General features: G+C 37.0%; 1 protein-coding gene across 2 annotated transcripts in view; it reads right to left on the reverse strand.

Moving 5' to 3' along the window:
• The window catches only part of OSBPL11 (oxysterol binding protein like 11), an 84971-nt gene that overhangs the window by 21186 nt on the left and 42891 nt on the right, over window positions 1-20894 (reverse strand). For both annotated transcript variants that reach the window (XM_053903463.1, XM_019448664.2), the window contains exons 7-10: window positions 20480-20625; window positions 14815-14955; window positions 5718-6216; window positions 2256-2442 (exon numbers count right to left, since the gene is read on the reverse strand). In XM_053903463.1, coding sequence (XP_053759438.1) covers window positions 2256-2442; window positions 5718-6216; window positions 14815-14955; window positions 20480-20625 — 973 coding nt within the window. The remainder of the gene's footprint in view (window positions 1-2255; window positions 2443-5717; window positions 6217-14814; window positions 14956-20479; window positions 20626-20894) is intronic.

The following is a 20894-nucleotide window of genomic DNA, read 5'->3' on the forward strand; positions in this document are numbered from 1 at the left end:
TTAAGTAGAAGTGCATAGAGCAAAGTATTAACCATATTATTACCTTCTCTAAGGATAAGAGGTGACCATTCTGACAATGTCTAGTGGTTATGTTTGGGTAATGTGTGTGTGTATGTGTGTGTTTTAATTCTCTGCTTTAGTGTTTTGAAATATTTAGTGTTTGAAACATTTATAAAGGGCCATTCAATGTCTGGGGACCGATCAATCTTTCTTTCCACTTCTAAAATTGTTAAGTACCAGTTGTCTAAGAATGAAAAAGTAAAATTGCTATATGCAATTGAAAGTCTCAAACATGGCTGCAGGGAGTGTGCTTTGGTAATAATCACTTAAGAAAACTGTTTGGCAGCACCTACTCAAGTTCAACTTCCATCCCCTATGACTCAGCAATTCTCCTTTGGGTATCTATCCAACAGAAATTCATACATATATTCACTACACAATGTTCTAGTAGCACCATTTATAATGGCCCCAAATTGCAAACTACTCAAATGCCCATCAACATTAGAATGAATAAGTGAATTGTGACAGTCATGCAATGTAATACAATCCTCAGTGAGGAGAATGAACTATGCTACATATGGATGAATCTCAAAAGCATAATGTTCAGCAAAAAGAGAAATATGAAAGAACACATAGTGTATGATTTCATTATTATATAGATTTCAAAAACAGGCCAGACTAATCAATGGTATTAGACGTCAGGAAAGTGGCTACCCTAGGAAGAAGGGGTGTAAGTGGTGTGTGTGTGTGTGCGTGCGTGTGTGTGTGTGTGTGTGTGTGTGTGTGTGTGTGTATAACTGTAAGAGGGCATGAGGAGGATCTCTAGGATGCTGGTAATGTTCCATGTCTAGATCAAAATGCTCAAATTTTCACTTTGTGAAAATCATCAACAAGGTATGTATTTTTCGATAAAGAGTTTATAGACAGAGAAAACTAACCCTACTTTAGGGACAGTTAGAATAGATACCAAGGGGGGTGCCTGGGTGGCTCAGTCGGTTAAGCGTCCAATCTCAAGGCTTGTGAGTTTGAGTTTCTTGTCAGGCTCTGTGCTGACAGCTCAGAGCCTGGAACTCGCTTCGGATTCTGTATCTCCCTCTCTCTCTCTGCTCTTACCTCACTCATGCTCTGTCTTTCCTTCAAAAATAAATAAACATTAAAAAAAATAAATGAATATCAAGGGCTTAAGGAAAAGAGACAGTATCCTTTTGTTTTTTTTTCTTTTTTTTTTCAATATATGAAATTTATTGCAAATTGGTTTCCATACAACACCCAGTGCTCATCCCAAAAGGTGCCCTCCTCAATACTCATCACCCACATGGGAGACAGTATCCCTTTTGAAGATTCTATTAGATAACTTGTCTTCGTGTGATTTGGATGATCTGGACCAGTGCTGAAGAGACTGAGAGAAGGCCAGAAGGGAGTATAAGAACTGGCCATTTCCTGGATGGAAGCAGAACAAAGCCACCATTCACAGTATTAGTACCTAAAAACACTGGCTTCCATCATTGTGCTTCTTGAACTATTTTGTATGATTAGATACATTTTCATGCTAATTTGTACCAATAACTGCCTTCACTGAGGCCTGGGTCTAGTCTGAACCTCCTTAAAGGCAGAAATTGGGCCACAGACTGCAAGTTCATTTGTTAGTAATTCTATTCTACTTCTCCTTAGCTACTTAACCAGGAAATTTTTATAAGAGTGGATAGATCTGCTCACAGTTCGTGAGTTCAAGCCCCGTGTCAGGCTCTGTCTCCCTCTCCCTCTCTCTCTCTGCCCCTTCCCTGCTCACGCTCTGTCCCTCTCTCTCTCCAAAAGAAACTCTTAAAAAAAAATTTAAAAAAGTAGATAGATCTGTCACTATTTTTTTTTTTAATTTTTTTTAATGTTTATTTATTTTTGAGACAGAGAGAGACAGAGCATGAATGGGGGAGGGGCAGAGAGAGAGGGAGACACAGAATCGGAAGCAGGCTCCAGGCTCTGAGCCATCAGCCCAGAGCCGACGCGGGGCTCGAACTCATGGACCGCGAGATCGTGACCTGAGCTGAAGTCGGACGCTCAACCAACTGAGCCACCCAGGCGCCCCGATCTGTCACTATTTTTAAAACTAGATCAGGATGTCCAGAATGCCTTGAAAAAATAAACACAAATAAAACTCTAACTCCATTAACATAAAACAAAACAGAAAAAGAATAAGGAGTTATAATACAAGTTCAAACTCATACAATAAGAGCCAGGTAACATTAAAATGTTCTTACCGGTGCAGTTTGCCACCATAAAACGGCTTAGTATGAAAAGTGATGCTGGCTGAATACCCAGTTTTTGCACAGTTGACACTGACTTTGCCACCAAGTTCTACCCAAGGAACAGTTAAAATTGATCGGGCATATGCACAAGGTAGAGAAAATGTATACTCTTCTCCATGCTCCAATAGACTGAGAATACCTGAAGGTGAAAACATGAAGGTGGTTAACATCTTTAAAAAAAAAAAAAAAAACAGTTATAAAATACCCATATTATTGTTTTCTCAAACCTAGTAAATGAACATTATTTTGGTTAATTTTCATTCAACTTTGGATTAAACTAACTTCACTTAAAATTGTATTTGATAACATTCCTGGTAATAGTGAATCAAGGTTACTTTTATTATAACTTTGCTATCTCTTTGGTGTTCACAGAACCAGAAAATGTTACAGTGGAAATAGATCAAGATTTCCCTCTAATAGACTCTTAGGTCAGATTTTCAGAACATGTTAATACTGCATCATGTTATGGTCTGATCATTAGCATTAATAACTTTTTCAGTAATACATAAATGTCTAATGCTGTAGTTATAGAACTTAAGTCTCAGACAGTTTAATGGGAAAAAAAAGCATTCTTCATCCTATGTATATTAGGAAGAAAAAAACTAATTCTATCATAAAAATACGGTCATAATAATAACTCTGTCTGCCAAATTCTGAAGTATTAGGCTATAAGATATAGAAGTGACAGTTTTCAAGCAAATACTATTCTAATGGAGTTAGTTTTATATTAAGTAATGCCATACTAAGGATGATTTTTTAACAAAAAATATAAGAGAGGGGAGCCTGGGTGGCTCAGTCGGTTAAGTGTCCAACTTTGACTCAGGTCATGATCTCGCAGTTTGTGGGTTTGAGCCCCATATTGGGCTTTCTGCTGACAGCTCAGAGCCTGGAGCCTGCTTCAGATTCTGTGTCTCCCTCTCTCTCTCTCTGCCCCTCTCCTGCTTGCACTTTGTCTCTCTCTCTCTCTCAAAAATAAACATTAAAAAAAAATTAAAAACATATATATAATAAGAAGAGAAATTACATTAATTAATAATCAATTTATACTAGATAATTAAGGGACACTAAGGATATCTGAGCTACATTACTAACCCAAGCTCCTTACCTGGGTCACCACTAGAATAAATACTTAACTGAACATGTACTACTAGTCTGAACTCTAATGGTATCTCTCTTTCTAAGTTTATTTATTTACTTTGAGAGAAGAAGAGAAGGAGAGAGTTCAGAATCCCAAGGGCTTCTGATGTAGGGCTCGAACTCACGAACCATGAGATCACGACCTGAGCTGAAATCAAGAGTCAGGTGCTTAGCCAACTGAGACACCCAGGCACCCCTAATGGCATCTCTCTCTTAATGAAAGCTCATTAAGTACTCTGTTTTTAATGTTCACAAATAAGGGCAAGAGTTATAAATATTCTAATATAGGTAATTTTTAGGATAAGCAAAGAGACAAATTGAGATTCTAAAGCAGTTTACTTTACATAAAGTAATATGCACTATTTTCTTGTATTACCTTTATAGTCTTCACAAAGGGCAACAATAAATTAAGAATTATCAAGCCATTTATGGCTTGGTTCTGGCTGTGGAATGGTTCTGGATGTAATACATTATATATATAATGGGAGCTGTCAGAAGACATATAGACAATATCCTTGAATATACGTAAGTGTTTAATAATAACTGCTGATTCATTTTAAGATGGAAAAGATGTTATTACTTTTCTAAAAATATGTCATCATATAACCTGGGTTTATGATCTGATTCCCAAGGATATATTTAGCATTAGTATCACACACTGTAGAATTTAAAATCTGAAGCAATATACAGTTTTGAATGTGTATGATAATAAACTAGTTAATAGAATTCTAAAACCTCACTTACTTAATCATTAAATGGAATTTCCCCCAACAAATAAATATAAACCATGGTCCATAATAGGAGCAAAATAAATTGTTGTGTCCCATTCCCTGATTTCACTTACTTTCTATTGAGGTTACTGATAGAAATTTAATTTCTAAAAGGTAATCCATAAATATATAATCAGCACTTAAATAACAAAAATTACCTGTTTTGTACTACCTTCATGATTAGTGCAAGGTCAAGATATTAATGCTTTTCCTAATTTCCTGAAGTATTTCCTTTCTTGGAGAGGCCACCATTACCAGATTCTTTCTGCCAAATGAACTGGTAAGAACTAACTGTCCTTTCAGAGAGAATGTTAAAGGATGACGTTCTAAACCTGGCTAGGCCTTAACTTTTATGACCTTGAATATGTATCATCACCTCTAGACTTTTTTCATCTATAAAATAAATAAATTGATTCATGAAGATCTGAGAACAAATGTGACGAAGTTTATAACTGAAGGTGGCAAACATTTTAATTAATAAAACATGAGTATTTTCTAATGTTATAAAAGTTTTGATTAACTTAAAACATTTGGAAATTGGTAAGACTCACATCACAAAAGATTTTAAAAATGGGGAAAACTGAAAAGGGGGATAAAGTATTTTCTTCACAGCTGCAGTGACAAAGTCTCAAAATGTTAGCATCACAGGCTTAATTATACCATGCTTACACTGCAAGTTTACATTCTGAACAAATTATTCAGGAAACAAGAGTTTTCCTTTAACGTTAAAATGGTAGGGTTTTTTCTGCCATTATAGTTTCATGAACTCTGCAATGATTTCTGTGGAGACTTTGTGATGTTGTTGGTTTTGGGGTATTACCTTAAATTATTTTTTCATAACCTTTGCTGAAGTGGAATTAAAGTCTGGCAATGTATTTTAAAATATCTTATGCATACCTCCTTAGGAAATATAAAAGATGTAGATAAATCTTTATCTATAATATATTTCTTTAGTGCTTTTTATAATAATGGAAATACAGAAATACAATGCCCAAATAAAGGAAATGGTTAAATATAAGATGATAAACATCTCATTTCATAGGATATTATAGTCATTAAACATGTTTTAAAGATTATCAATGACATGGGAAAATGATTATTTAGTACAAAAAAGCAGGACAGAAAACTACAGACAGAACAAATCCCAATTTTACAAAAGAGAAATAAAAGTATGAACATATACACAATTAAAAAAATACAAAATGCTAGCTAAATTTATCCCTCTCTGGATGGAGGGTTTAGAGAAACTTTATTTTCTCCTTGATATTTTTCTCAGTTTCCCATATATTCTACAATAAGAATATTTTATATTTAAAACCAGGGAAAATTTTTAAAAAGATAATTTATATTTGTCCATAAATATGAGCCTTCCCTCCCCCACCATTCTGGAACAACTAAAAATTAGAAGTAGTACACATCATTTCAGAATTGTAATATTTATCTAAGCTTCCCCAAATTTAAGATTATAGTTAGATATTAAAAATTGGAGGATAGTTTTCCTACTTACCTTCTCCAACCATTGTTACGCCTATCGACATGCCTAAGAATTTGCTCTTAGTCCAGACATGTGCATTTACACACATCTTCCTCTCTGCACATTCTGCATAAAATCCTGAGACTGGAGGATGATGGGAAACCTGCTCAGCAACAAATCTGACTGTATAACAGTCTGGTCCCGCCTGGCTCAAAGCCTCCTCTGATAGAGGAGCATGATTTGTGACTGCCTGGGTAGAAGAGCTGCTGATAACAGTGGATGCAACCTCGCTTTTTGGCATCCTCCAGGAACAGTGAAATGTTTCTCCAATGATAGGATTGTACGGTTTCTTAGCAATGGCTCCTTTCCGGCCTTCATGAAATGAGGTAAGGTAGTACTCAACAAAACGAATCATTCTATCCTCAGCTGTGGCTCCATTAGTAATGGCTATGAATAGGTCTGGATGAGACATAAAGTCTGCATACATTTCCAGCAAGGAACGCTTCTCTAGGATAAATGTAGGAAGCACCACCTAAAATAACAACAACAAAATTATCAACCAAAGTGGGAAATTTTAATCCATGTGCATATCTGTAGATAACTATTCTTACCTTTCTGAAAACACTTTATTCTAGATGAGCATTAAAAACAAAGTCACAAAAATATTTGCTCTCATTAAAAAATAAGGATGCTTGGGGCACCTGGCTGGCTCAGTCTGAAGAGCGTGAGACTCTTGATCTTGGGGCTGTGAGTTCGAACCCCATGTTGGGTGAAGAGATTAGTTAAAAAAATAAAATCTTACAAAAATTTATAAAAAATAAGCACACTTAAAAGGAAATGAAAGTCAAGTTAAGATTAAACACCAAGAAGGTCAGGTAGAAGAAATTTTTAAAAAAATCCTCAAACTCCTAGACTGGCTAAAAGTATCATCAGGGAAATGGTGGTCAAACTCAAAGTAAATGCTACCCATGCTTTTTTTTTTCCTTTTCTGCTTTCAAAATAAATTGTGGCTGACTGAACAAGATATGAGATATGAGAAGAGGCAATAAATGCCATTCCCTGAAAATAAACAGACTCGAGATCACTGACCCAAGCAAAAATTCTAACTTACACTTAATTTTAAGAAGGGAACTTGTTTTGTTGTTGTTGTTTTGTTTCATTTTGTTTTTAAGTAGGCTTCACACCCAATATGGGGCTTGAACTCACAACCTGGAGATCAAGAGTCCCATAGCTCTACCAACTGAGCCAGCCAGGCATCCCCCAAGAAGGGAACTTTTGCCTTTTACAAAGATGGTGTCAAAGGTAAAGAAGGAAGGCTCTGTACCTCCCAAAGGTAAAGAAGGAAGGCTCTGTACCTCCCAAAGCAGGGGCCAAAGCAAAGGCTCTGAAGGCCAAGAAAGCAGTGCTGAAAGGTATTCACAGTCACAAACAAAAAAGATCCGCATGTCACCTACCTTCCAATGGACCAAGACACTATATCTCTGAAGGCAGCACAAATATCTTCAAAAGAGTGCCCCCAGGAGAAACAAGCTTGACCAGTATGCCATCATCAAGTTCCCCCTAACTACCCAGTCAGCCACGAATAAAACAGAAGACAACGACACACTTGTTCACTGTGGATGTCAAGGCCAACAAGCACCCGATCAAAAGGCTATGAGGAAGCTCTATGACACTGAGGAGGTCAAGGTCAATGTTTTGATCAGGTCCTAGGGAGATAAGAAGGCATATGTTCAACTGGCTCCTGACTATGGATGTTGCCAACAAAATTGGGATCACCTAAACTGAATCCAGGTGGCTAAATCTAAATCTAAATTTTTTCACCAAAAACCCCACAAAAACCCACAAAAACAAAAACAAAAACAAAAGGAGGGAACTAGTGACACCTAAAGCCAGGTAACTGTAAGAAAGATAAGTTTTCTTTAGAGCAGAATTGGAGAGGCACGACAAACTGGTTCAACAAACTGAAAAAGCAATGCTGCAATATTTTTCAAGAGCCCAAAGATGTTTGTATCCATTTAGCCTAGTAAGTATTCTTCTAGAAATTTAGCCTTAGGAAACAATATGAATCAAGAAAAAGAAATGCAAAAACAAAATTAAAAGCTATGCTTTTAACAGTGGTTTAGAGAACTTAAATACAGAACTTTCACGTGATGAACTACTGTATCATTTAAAAAGATGGTTTTGAAGACGATACAGGAATACAAAAGATACCAATGTTTCAGGTTCATCTCATGGTGGATTGAATATATACATCTTAACTACACTTTCTACTGAAATCCATTAAAATTATATTAAACATTTTCATATAAAGACAAACCCACCCACCAGGAAAGCAGAAAAGAGCAACAACATTTTGGGAGTTGTTAACTAGAAAGCTAGGGGTTTATAGATTCCGGAGAGGGTTCAAGAACTGGAACTGACAGCATCAGGTACTTCTGGATCAGAGGGTTAACAGGAATGCTAAAATAATGATGACTGAGTGAAATCTATGTGCAAAACAACTGGATCCTTAAATCCCCTCCCCAATTCTACAGTGTTGTTAACTGTTCTTCCTGCACCTCAGCCAAGGTCTGGAAGTTTAGTCTCTCCAGAATGAAACAAGGTGGCTTATTCTCTAGTTTGGGGAACACCAGGGGCTTCCAAGAGAACGGATACCATACTGATAAAAGGGGTAGGAAGGAACCCTATATGAATTAAATGTTAGATGCTGAGATCCTCTCCCACCTAGTCCTCTTCTCCTCCACACTCCTAGTTGCTCTGCCCACCAACCAGGAGATCAGAAGAATGCTTTCACTAACCCTAGAGGGAAAAATCTAATGATGCTAACACTAGGTTCCCCAGCAAATCCAGATTACTTGACGCTGAAAAGCATAGGCTCCACCTATACATTCGAAACTTAAAATCAGGTTTTTAGCTTCCCTACACTTAATCATGAACAGAAATCCAAGAAATTCTAGATCTCTGAGAAAGTCTCTAACTAAGAATACAAAGACCAAGATAAAGAAACAGACTTGGAAGAAACAGAAACCTCTCTGAAGGGAGAGGGGGAAACCTTAAAAATAATGATTAATATCGTCAGAGACTTGAAAAGATATCAGATACATGAAACAAGGATGCTTTTTGAAAAACAAAATTCAAAAATTTTAAAACATGGTAACAAAAATTAAAAATCAAGAGAAGTTTCAAGGGCGCCTGAGTGGCTCAGTCTTAAGGTTAAGCATCTGACTTCGGCTCAGGTCATGATCTCACGGCTCACGAATTCAAGCCCTGCATCGGGCTCTATGGTAACAGCTCAGAGCCTGGAGCCTGCTTTGGATTCTGTGTCTTCCTCTCTCTCTGATCCTCCCCCACTCACGCTCTGTCTGTCTCTAAGATGAATAAACATTAAAAAAAAAAAAAAGATTTCAGAGAGAACAGGAATGGAGAAGACAAAGTCATCACTGAAAAAATTCAAGAAAATTTTAGAGAACTGAAATATATGAGTTGTCATACTGCAAAGGCTCACCAAATGCCCAGAGATGATGGATAAAAAAAAAAAGACTCCTATATCAAGACATGTCACTGTGAAATTTCACTCTGGGGACAAGGGAAAGATTCTAAATTTCAGATAGAAAAACAAACAAAACAAGTTACATAAGATGACAAACTGGAATGACTTCAGTCTTTTTGCCAGAATCCTGTAGCAAGGAGGCAATATTCTAAAGGAAAATTAGTTGCAAGTTAGAAATTCTATACAAACTCGCAATCAAATATGAGGGCAAAATAGACATTTCAAACATACATTTTCACACTTTGCCTCCCACAGACCTTTTTCTGAGGTTAAAGGAAGATGTGCTTCACTAAAATGAGAGGCAACCAAACAAGAAGGAATACGGGAAATAGACCTAGCACAGGAGGACAATGAAAGGACATCCCAGGAAGAAAGCTGTACAGCAGACACAGGGAAACTGGTCCACATCAGAGTGGTGTGATTCAAGAGACAGACATATGGAAGACTGTTAGCCACGTGCTCCATGCTGCCACTGTCACCAACTTTTGAAACCTGAGGACAGAATGAATGCTCTAGGGAAACTGGTCCCATCTGCATCTGTATTTGGCTTGCGGTGGGCATCTGCTGAAGTACCAACTCTCCTTTCCATGCCCTCCTGTCTGGATTGGCTGAAGATATTCATTTCACCCAAAGACATGTTCTGGCTACAATCTACCTCTGAGAGTTGGAGGTGGGTCACAGTGGATGACCCTTGCTTAGCAGTGGAAAACACTGAGCAGATTCTTCCCTCTGCCCACATTTCTGCTGAATGTCCAGTATCTGGCTCACACCAAATGCTTTAACTCTGTGAGCCATATATTTCACAGGACTTATTCAGAACTTTGCCTTCTCATTTCTTCATAAAGGGCTCTTCTAAAATTTCTCAATAATTTATAAGAAGCTGAAGCCGGGGACTCTGTTTACCTTATCCTCTCCTGGGAGCCCTCTCCTATGAATGGGAAAGAGCCCTCATATAGCTAAGCTTGTGCTGGCTATTCATTTTTTCCTAAATTATATAACATTGTTATGGGATACTTTTACAGGTGGTAAAACTATAAAAAAAAAATAGGGAGATGATTAATATGAAAGTCAAGTAAGCGGCTACTTCTAGGAAACAGTAGGGGACTACAATTAGGAAGGGCCCTCCGAGAGCTTCCAAGTTTTGGCCATTCCACAACCTGTTATCTGAGACGTAAGTACATACGTATTCATTTCACTATTGTCCTTTGAACTGTCCTTTATACCCACAAAAGACTATTTGTATATTTCACAAAGAGAGTATTAACTGAAAAAAGGAAATGTAACAAAATTGGAAATAAACTACATATATGAAGAAAGATTGGAAGGGATTCTAAAAACTTAGTGTTGTGTTGTTAGAGTGATAAAATCATAGGAGATTTTTCTTTCCTTTATTTTCCAAAATTTTCTGTAAACTGTATAATTATACCGAATTCATAATATTATTTAAAAAGGAACAAAATGAACAGTTATTACTTATTCACAACATGCAGACTTGGACCCACATGTTGCTATAGTCCCAGCACCTACCACAGTGTCTGAATATAAAGGGGGCTCAAAAAATATTTGTTCTATCAATGTTATTGTTAGAAAGAAGGTGGTAGATGTGACTATAGTTTAGACACCACATTTTTAAACGTTGCTCAAAAATACCATTCTTTTCAATGTTATGTGAATGTTTGTAATTCATAGTTGGTTAATGTTAATGATTTTATATATAAATGCTATGTATATGTATTTATATCTTTAATTAACAAGGAACAAGTGTGGGGAAACAATATTATATATAGTTATCATGTATAGTTATCATGCTTAGAGAGAGCTTTAGCATCTGGATTATTACCACAGCACATTCTTTTCAAATGTTCTTATCCTCATAAACCCCTATACTGTTCTTACACCTTATAAACCTAAATCTACTAAGGGACAGCAAACACCAAGAATAACCAAACAAACCTTTCATATCATTATGCATTAAAAAATATTTTTTTTAAGTTTATTTATTTTGACAGAGAGAGCACAAGCAGAGGAGGGACAGAGACAGAGAGGGGAGAGAGAGAATCCCAAGCAGGCTCTGCACTGTCAGCACAGAGCCCAATGTGGGGCTCAAACTCATGAACCGTGAGATCGTGATCTGAGCTGAAGGTAGACACTTAACTGTCCGAGCCACCCAGGTGCCCCTCATTATGCATTCTAACTGATTTTACAACTAATAGTCTTTTTTAAAGCACTAAAATGAAAATATTTCCAGAATAGAAAAGATACCCAGATGAAATATTAAGGTTAGATGAAAGAAGAAAGGTTAATGAGTTTCTTTAATAATTCCTAAAATGTTTGCTTCTTGGGTTTTTAATTCAATCCACTTCTTTTTAAAAAAATTTTTTTTAATGTTTTTTATTTATTTTTGAGACAGAGAGAGACAGAGCATGAACGGGGAAGGGGCAGAGAGAGAGGGAGACACAGAATCGGAAGCAGGCTCCAGGCTCCGAGCCATCAGCCCAGAGCCCGACGCGGGGCTCGAACTCACGGACCGCGAGATCGTGACCTGAGCCGAAGTCGGACGCTTAACCGACTGAGCCACCCAGGCGCCCCCCAATCCACTTCTTTTTAAACTTTCCTGTAATCACTACAAGTCTAAGTAAAGAAAAAAATGTTTTGATTTTGAGATGCTTCAAAGTAAATGCTAAAGGCAAAATGCTTTCTATTTAAGTTAGATTTTAAGTTACTTTTTTTGTTGTTTTTTGTTTTTAAATTTTTTTAAGTTTTTTTTTTTTTTTTGAGAGAGCACACGGGAGGGACAGAGAGAGAAGACAGAGGGGAAGAGAGAGAGAGAGAGAGAGAGAGAGAGAGAGAGAGAGAGAGAGAGAGAGAGAGAATCCTAAGCAGCAGCACTGTGATAGCGCAGAGCTCGATGCAGGGCTTGAACCCACAAACTGTGAGATCTGGACCTAAGCCAAAATCAAGAGTCAGTGGCTGAACCGAATGAGCCACCCAGGCACCCATTTGTTTTTAGAGAGAGAAAGTGGCGCAAGCAGGGGAGAGGGGCAGAGGAAGAGAGAAAGAGAGAAAACCTTAAGCAGGCTCCATGCCCAGTGTGGAGCCTGATGCAGGTCTCAATCCCAGGACCCTGAGATCATGACCTGAGCCAAAATCAAGAGTTGGACACTCCAACTGACTGAGCCACCCAGGTGCCCCTTATTTAGGTTATTTTTTATTTTTTATTTTTTTTTAAGATTTGTTTTTAGGGGCCCCTGGGTGGCTCAGTTAGTTAGGTGTCTGACTTTGGCTCAGGTCGTTGTGATCTCACGGTTCAGGAGTTCGAGCCCCGCGTCGGGCTCTGTGCTGGCAGCTCAGAGCCTGGAGCCTGCTTCAGATTCTGTGACTCCCTCTCTCTCTGCCTCTCCCTTGCTCACATTCTGTCTCTGTCTCTCAAAAAATAATTAAAAATAAAATATTTGTTTTTAATGTTTATCTATTATTTTTGAGAGAGAGGGAGAGGGAGAGAGAGGGAGGGAGAGCAGAGAGAGAAGGGGACGGAGGATCTGAAGCAGGCTCTGTGGTGGCAGCAGTGAGCCAGATGTGGGGCTTGAGCCCTTGAACCACAAGATCATGACCTGAGCTGAAGTTGGATGCTCAACCTACTGAGCCACCCAGGTGCCCCTGGGTTACTTTTAATCTATACTTTCATTACCTTCAATGGCATCAAAATCCTTAATTTGAAATATAGCTCCTAAAGTCAATTCTGAAATCCCATACTAATGCAAAGTAGTGTCAGTAATAATTCAAAGTACATAATCCCGTAGTAGTAATATTTGACATATATAGGTTTTGAGTCTAATTTGCTTTTTATTTTTTATTATTTTTAGACAGAGAGGGTGCGCATGCATGTGAGAGCATAAGGGAGGGGCGGAGGGAGAGGGAGAGAGAGAATCTTAAGCAATCTCCATGCTTAGCATGGAGCCCAAGGTGGGGTTCAATCCCACAACCCTTGGATCATGACTTGAGCTGAAATCAAGAGTCAGATGCTCAGCCGATGCTTTTTATAATTTTAAAAAATGTTTTATTTATTTTTTGAGAGAGAGAGAGAGAGAGAGAGAGGAGAGAGAAAGTGGGGGAGGGGCAGAGAGATGGGGACAGAGAATCCGAAGTAGGCTCTGCGCTGACAGGCTGATAGAATGAGCCCGATGTAGGGTTCAAACCCATGAACTGTGAGACCATGACCGGAGCCAAAATTGGATGTTCAACCAACTGAGCCACCCAGATGCCCTAATTCGCTTTTTAAATTAACTTCATAGATTGCTAAAACAAATGAAGACACACTAATTAGATAAACTAGAAATGGAAAAGACTGGACCAAAACTAAAAACCATAGTGTTTCTCAAACTTTAATGTATATATGAACCACATGGGGGATCTTATTAAAATGTAGATCTGGTCCTCTAAGTTTGGCGTTGGGGGCTGAGATTCTGTACTTCTAACAAGTTCTCAGGCAGTGGAGATGTTACTGGTCTTCAGACAACAATGTTTTTTTCTAGTTTTACTAAGGTATAATTGACAAATAAAATTGTTAAGATATTTAAAGTGTACATTGTGATGATTTGATATATGAGTACATTGTCAAAGAATTTCCACATCAGTTAATTCAGACCACACTTTTAAAGTAAGCAAGGCTATGGGGTGTCTGAATGGCTCAGTCGGCTAAGTGTCTGAATTTGGATCAGGTCATGATTTCATGGTTCATGGATTCAAGCCCCGCATCGGTCTCTGTGCCGACAGCTCAGAGCCAGGAGCCTGCTTCGGATTCTGTGTCACCCTCTGTCTCTGCCCCTCCCCTGATCACACTCTGTGTCTCTCTCTCTCTCTCAAAAATAAATAAACCTAAAAAAAATTTTTTTAAGTAAGCAAGGCTACAGACCAGAGGACTGCAAAGTATGGCCTTTGGGGAAAATCTGGCCTGTGTTTTTATAAATAAAGTTTTGTTGGAACACAGCCATGCCCAGTCCAACATATTATCTATGGCTGCTTTCATACTATAAAGGCAGAGCTCAGTAGTTCCAACAGAGACCAGTGTCCACATAGCTGAAAATATTTATTATCGACCCCTTTACAGAGATGTTTGTTGACCCTTGTTATAGATAACACCCAAAATGTACGATCCAAAAAGGAAAGTAAGAGTAAAGAAGAAGTGGTCATAGCCTTTCATGGTTTTCTGGGATTACATCCTTTTCTTTCAATTTTCCAGTTCTGTATACCAATGGACCTCTGTCATTTGTACAGAAATAAGATTAGAGGTGTTTACTTGCTATATGACTTCCTGCTGTACAAGATAAGGCACATTTTTTATGAAATAAGAAATTTTGATCAAAAGACTAAGAAACCCAGTCCATAGATCTTGGGGCTATAAGTTTGAGCCCCCCATCAAGTAGAAAAACTACTTAAAAAATAAAACCTTAAAAAAAAAAAAAAAGAGAGAGAGAGACTAAAAAACCAATTCATAAAAAATAAAAAGCCCTGACAACATTAACACTTACAGGTATAGTCCTGACCTACTGATCTCCACAGCCAGTTTACCCCATTACTTACTCTTGTTAAGTCCATGCCCAGCTTAAGCTGTGACAACAGATGTAGGATAACACTACGTTGCTCTTCCACAGCTCCCAGGTCATCCTCCTTGTTGTCACATGTATCCTCTACCTCATCATCTGCATTTATTTCTTCAGGTTCCTTGATGTAAAACAAAGCAAAAGTCTAACGTTATAAGTGCTTATTAATATCCATGAAGAATAAAAGTCTCTTTCTGTCACTGTTTTTTTGTGCAAGAAGACTCTTGTGTTTTCTTTCTTTTCAAAAGAGAAATTGGATTAAGCAGCAAGCTTTGCACACAACAGATAGAAATGCTAATTAAAGGACAGAATTCACAGCCACACTAAAAAAAAAATAAATAAAAGTGTATGTCAAACTTGAAAACATTTATATTCGGCCTAAATGAATCTGAGAACAAGCAAAAATCTTTCTAAAAATATAACTTCATCACTTAGCCATGGAATAGATTTCATTCAATAAGCCCATTATCGTTTACATTAAACATAATGTGGTTTTGCCACAAAAATAATATATGAGATACATATATTTTATAAACACTCTTTTTCAAAAAGAGTGAAGAATGTCTCATCTGAATCTCAGGCTTTGCAAGCTTGGACCACCTGTTTGGGGGCACTACCACTACCTATAATTTAAGTTGAAGATGCTTTGAGAATAAAATATTTGCCCTTTTTTAAAGCTAAAATTATACAAGTAAAATTGAAAAGTCACTGTACATGTCAAGTCTGACTACTATAATGTATCTTTCCATATTCATTCATTCTTGGAATTGTCAGGAAGAAACTTGGGGGCTGAAGAGAATCCTAGGTGCAGGTACAGAAACCTTACAGTTATTCATGCAGTCTTAATGCCACAAAAAGGTTCTCTGCACAGCTCTTCAATCACTCAATCAACCTCTTGAAAAACTGAAAATGTTTACTTTCATTTCAATAGGGTCTTAGTTTCAGATAATCATTTAAGAGAAACTGAATTTCTTATTCCTATTTAAACAATAAGTAATAGTTTCAAATTCCAAGATTCTACAGAATCTTATCGTGTTCATTTCTCATGTTTATGTGGGGAGGGGCAGTTCCCATCTCTCTCAGTGGTACTCTTTTTAGTACCTTTGTGCAAGACAGCTTTGATATTATAGATTTTAAGTTACGAAGATTTTTAAAAGAATATGATTTTTAAAGAATTTTTTTAAATGTTTTATTTATTTTTGACAGAGAGACAGAGCATGAGCGGGGGAGGGGCAGAGAAAGAGGGAGACACAGAATCCGAAGCAGGCTTAAACTCACAGACCGTGAGATCATGACCTGAACCGAAGTCAGATGCTCAACCGACTGAGCCACCCAGGCGCCCCGAAAAAGAATATGATTTTGATAATGTCTCAAGCCTTTAATTTTCTCTTCATATAATCAAATCCTATTAAATAAGAAGCCCATCTGTCCTCTGTAGCTAGGCAAAAACCAATCTTAATCAGGCATAAAATCAAGAACTTAATGTTCTCAGATGTTAAAAATTATTAAAAACAAAATACAAAACATAGCAACAGAATTAAAGAATAATGGGTTTCTGGCCATTCTTTTGCCTTTGTTTTTCTCCTTTTTCCTCATCCCTTTTACCAAGGAAATCTATCAGCTCAAATTCTGATAATTTAATTAAAAGTCTAGTTCATTCATGTTAAGACCACACAGACAACTACTGTTTGTATATTTCAGAATTACTTCTACTTTTACAACCTTAAGGAGAGATCCCAAAGGCTTTCTAAATTCCCCTTTACAATGGCAAGTCTGTCAGGAAGTACTTCCTATTGTCTATCCTAAAATCAGTTGCAAAATATAGTCTAATGAAGTTTAAGTACACTTAGGAAAGTTTATTCAGTATACAACGGGGAAAAGTTGATCATCCACGTCTCTACATATGGACACCAAATATAATTACTAATTTGAGAAATGTTGAGAAAAACTCTATTAGGTCTTGATTAAATAATGTTCTCCAACCCTCTGAAGAGGTACCATTATGTTTAGGGTCAGAACCTAGGACACAGAATAATAATGCAAACATAATCTTAACATTACTATATATTACAAAGTTGACATTGTGTTTTGGAACCTCCTCCAGTGAAAATAATATTAAAGAAATAAAACATAATCTGGTAGAAAATCTATTTAAAATAGTACAGTTTTTATTGTTTTTATAAAAATAGTCATATTCATTGGAATAGAAAAAAAGAGGAATTCTATTAATTAATTGTTGATTCTAAATCTTGGTGTGAATGGCAGAATTTGGAAGCTCTCCTTTCTTCTTGAAATGTCTCTTTTTAGAGATCATCATGCCTTTCTTAAAGAAAAGCTTAGGGGCACCTGGGTGGCTCAGTCAGTTGAGTGCCTGACTCTTGATTTCCGCTCAGGTCATATCTCACAGTTCATGAGATGGAACCCCATGCTGGGCTCTGCTGACAGTGCAGAGTCTGCTTAAGATTCTCTCTCTCCCTCCCTCTCTGCCCCTCCCCCATTCTCTCTCTCCCTTTCTCTCTCTCCCCCCTTTCTCTCAAAATAAATAAATAAACATAAAAAAAGAAAAGAAACGCTTAAGAGAAAAGCTTTACCAAATTCAAACGAATGTGCTCAAATGTGTAAAATCCCTACAAACGCAGAACGGTTTGCAGACAGTGGCAAGAGCTACTAAGTTTCTAGGAATTCATAATATTTGGAGACTGCATAGCAAAGGGAAACCCCAATATTCCACAAAAGTCATATTAACCCCATCTTTGTCCTTCTGATTTCTGACTTGGGCACAAAGGAACTGTGGGCTTCATTCTGGCCTCACCAGGGTTTATTTCTTCCATCACACGACAGCAAAATTTCCACTACCATATGTCTGCCTCCAGCTTGCATTAACACTCATATTTCAAAGAAGGCATGTATGAAATTTTTAGAAAATGCAGGTCTATTCTGGTATGCTTGAGTCTAGTGTCTTGTGTAATTAAAAATAATATCTATGCACTTATTTTTTTTTCTACTTACACTAGGTGATATATCTGGTCTACTCACTATTTCAAAAGATTTGGAAATATAGCAATGCAGGTAATGCTATATGAAAATGCAGGTCTATTCTGGTATGCTTGAGTCTAGTGTCTTGTGTAATTAAAAATAATATCTATGTACTTATTTTTTTTTCTACTTACACTAGGTGATATATCTGGTCTACTCACTATTTCAAAAGATTTGGAAATATAGCAATGCTCTCCTGCCCACCTTTGAGTCCCATCTTTAACTTATGCCTCTATCCTGATCCCCAACATGCTTTGTATTCTCATTGAGAAGAATGAATATGTTGGACTAAAGGACTTATAGTTTCTAATTTTCACTTACAAATTTTATCTCTAGTCCTGATTTCTCTCCAAAGCTTTGGTTTCATTATTTTTAACTGCTTTTTATATATGTTTAAATCATATATCCTTCTCTTACATAAAATTCAACATGTTCAGGGGCACCTGGCTCACTCAGTCAATAGAGCCTGCAACTCTTGATCTTGGGGTTTTGAGTTCATGCCCCACACTGGGGGGCATAGGGATTACTTAAAAATAACATCTTTACAAATTCAACATGTTCATAAACCATACCAAAACTTTTCTCTCAAAAGACTCTTCCTAGTTTTCCTAACTTTGTGAATGGCACCACAATTCTATCTAGTCATATAGGCTCACAAACTTGGGAGTCATTCTTCATCCAACCCTACATCCAGTCAATCCCAACTCCAGCTGATTTTCGTTTGAAATGCACATTACCTATTCCTTTGTCTTCATTTCTACTTCCATAGCCTTCTATCCACACTTCAATTCTAGATCATTACCATATACCAATCTTCTTAAACATATCCCATGCTCATGATTTTTATCATCTATTACATTAAGACTAGATTCTCCTGCATGATTTTTATGTTCCTTGGAGGTACAGTTTACACTGTATTCTATGGAATAGTGGCTCTAGGGATTATCACTCCCCAGAGAATGCAACATGAATGGCCACCTGGATTTGTAAAATCCAACCACCCTGTGATCATTTTCCATAAACCAGGTGCTCTGCTAAATTCATTTTATGTTCATAACAATCTTATATTAACATTCCTGACTTACAGATGGGAAAATTGAAGCTAAGTGGTTAATTATTAGCCCACGTGTCAACGATAAGACGTGATTTTAAAACCATCAGGCAAGTTTTTACCACAATAAGCATATATGCTTTAGTATCCCTGCTCCTGTTATTCCTCCATCTCAAGATCCCCTACTACTCCTCTTCTCTTCAAATCCTTTCTTCTTTGAAAGCCTGATTCCAATTCTACTTTCTCTCCAAAGCATTCCCCTCCACTCTATTCAATATACTTCTCTTCTTTCTCTGAATGCCCACATCCCAACAGCTTAAACCATATCAAGTAAGATAGGGAAAAAAATGCTGCTTCACGTTCTCCTCTCCTTGTTTCATGTCTATACGTTATTGTGACTCCAAGTAGATTATAAATCTCTTCAGTGAAAGAACTATGTTTTCAATTTTTTGTGTCTCCTCTTAATTCCTAACTAGACTTGTCATACACTAGATAGCTTAATAAAGACTAAAACTGCTTTGACTCTAGAAATGGTCAAAAAGCACTCCATACTTTTTTTCTTCTCTCTTGCCCACACTGTTGCCATTGCCCACTTCATTAAGCCAAGGCTGTGGCCAGTTTTGGAAGTTTCTGTGTCATGTTCTTCTTTTAAGAAGAATTTGCTTGTATATAAATAACCAAAAGCTGTGCATTACTCTTAACTCAGTAATTCTACTTGGGAATATAACCTAAAGAAATAACCTAAATAAAGAGGGAAAAAAAAGTAGACAAGATGATTTAGTGCTATTTACAGTAACAAAAAATAACAGAGACTAGATATTTAATAGCCTACTTCAACCTTTAAAAATTTAATTATATAGGCCAGAAAAAAACACTTATGGGAAGTATCAAGTAAAAAGAGCTTAAAATAAAACTATCTATGTAATTATCATGACCATAAAAATACCAGATGTGAACACAAAAGGCAAAAAGACCAATATGATTTGTTACAGTGGTGGAATTATGACTAGAATAAGATATTCTTTAGCTTCTGAGAAATGTGGAATGAGAAATACTTTATAAAAATATTATAAAACCCTGGGACTGTGCTATTTTGAGTAACACTTGAAAAAAACTGGTCTGGCAACGTGCTTACAACAAAAAGACTTAATAGTAAACTTTTATACTTGTAAACTTAATAGTAAGCATCCAGTAAATAATGTTAAATTAAGATAACGAGGTAAGAAATGTAACAGAAATATTGTACAAATAATAAAAGCTATTACCTAGAAAAATAAAAACATGCAAATCGCAATTTTAAAATACATTTTTATCAAGCAAGTGAGCCCCAACTAAAAAAAGCACATAATTTAACCTGCAAAACACAACATGTACAAGTATTATACAACAGACCTCTTTAAAGCCAATGCAGTTTACAGTAGAAGAACAATATCTAGAGTCTGCAAGAATGCTGCTCTGGTGTTAGGGTGACTTGTACGCCCTGAAAAAGAAAAGAGACCTAAACCTTTTCAGTGATTCCTAGTTTTTACATCAAAACCGTATTTTCACATTACCTTACCCTTGCTAATGGTCCAGATTCTTCAACACACTGTTCTTCTGGGACTGCCACTGGTTTACTTTGCTCAGTTGCAAAAGGCTGGTCAGCTCCATTTTTATAGTGGTTTGATAAAGGTATCTTTGGTTCTAACCACTCGATTGTCGTTCCTGATGAAGTAAGAGAAAACTTTCGCTGAAACTTGCTCATAATCTGGAAAGTTCAGCAGATGTGGATTTTATTAAATGATTTTGTTTTGAGCCCACAAGACTAAAAGCAATTCAAGCTGTTAAGACACTCTGCAAAACGGCCACTTGTATCTCATTAGCATGAGCACCATGATTGGGTATTTTACCACAGAGCAGCTTGCAACTTGAAATCAGATACCTTTTAAAAGAATCAACCCTGAATAGGACTGAACAACTTCTTGGGCAAATCC

This window comes from Panthera pardus, unplaced genomic scaffold (assembly GCF_024362965.1).
Source record: "Panthera pardus isolate Hobbes unplaced genomic scaffold, ASM2436296v1 HiC_scaffold_16, whole genome shotgun sequence".
In the NCBI taxonomy this organism is placed as follows: domain Eukaryota; kingdom Metazoa; phylum Chordata; class Mammalia; order Carnivora; family Felidae; genus Panthera; species Panthera pardus.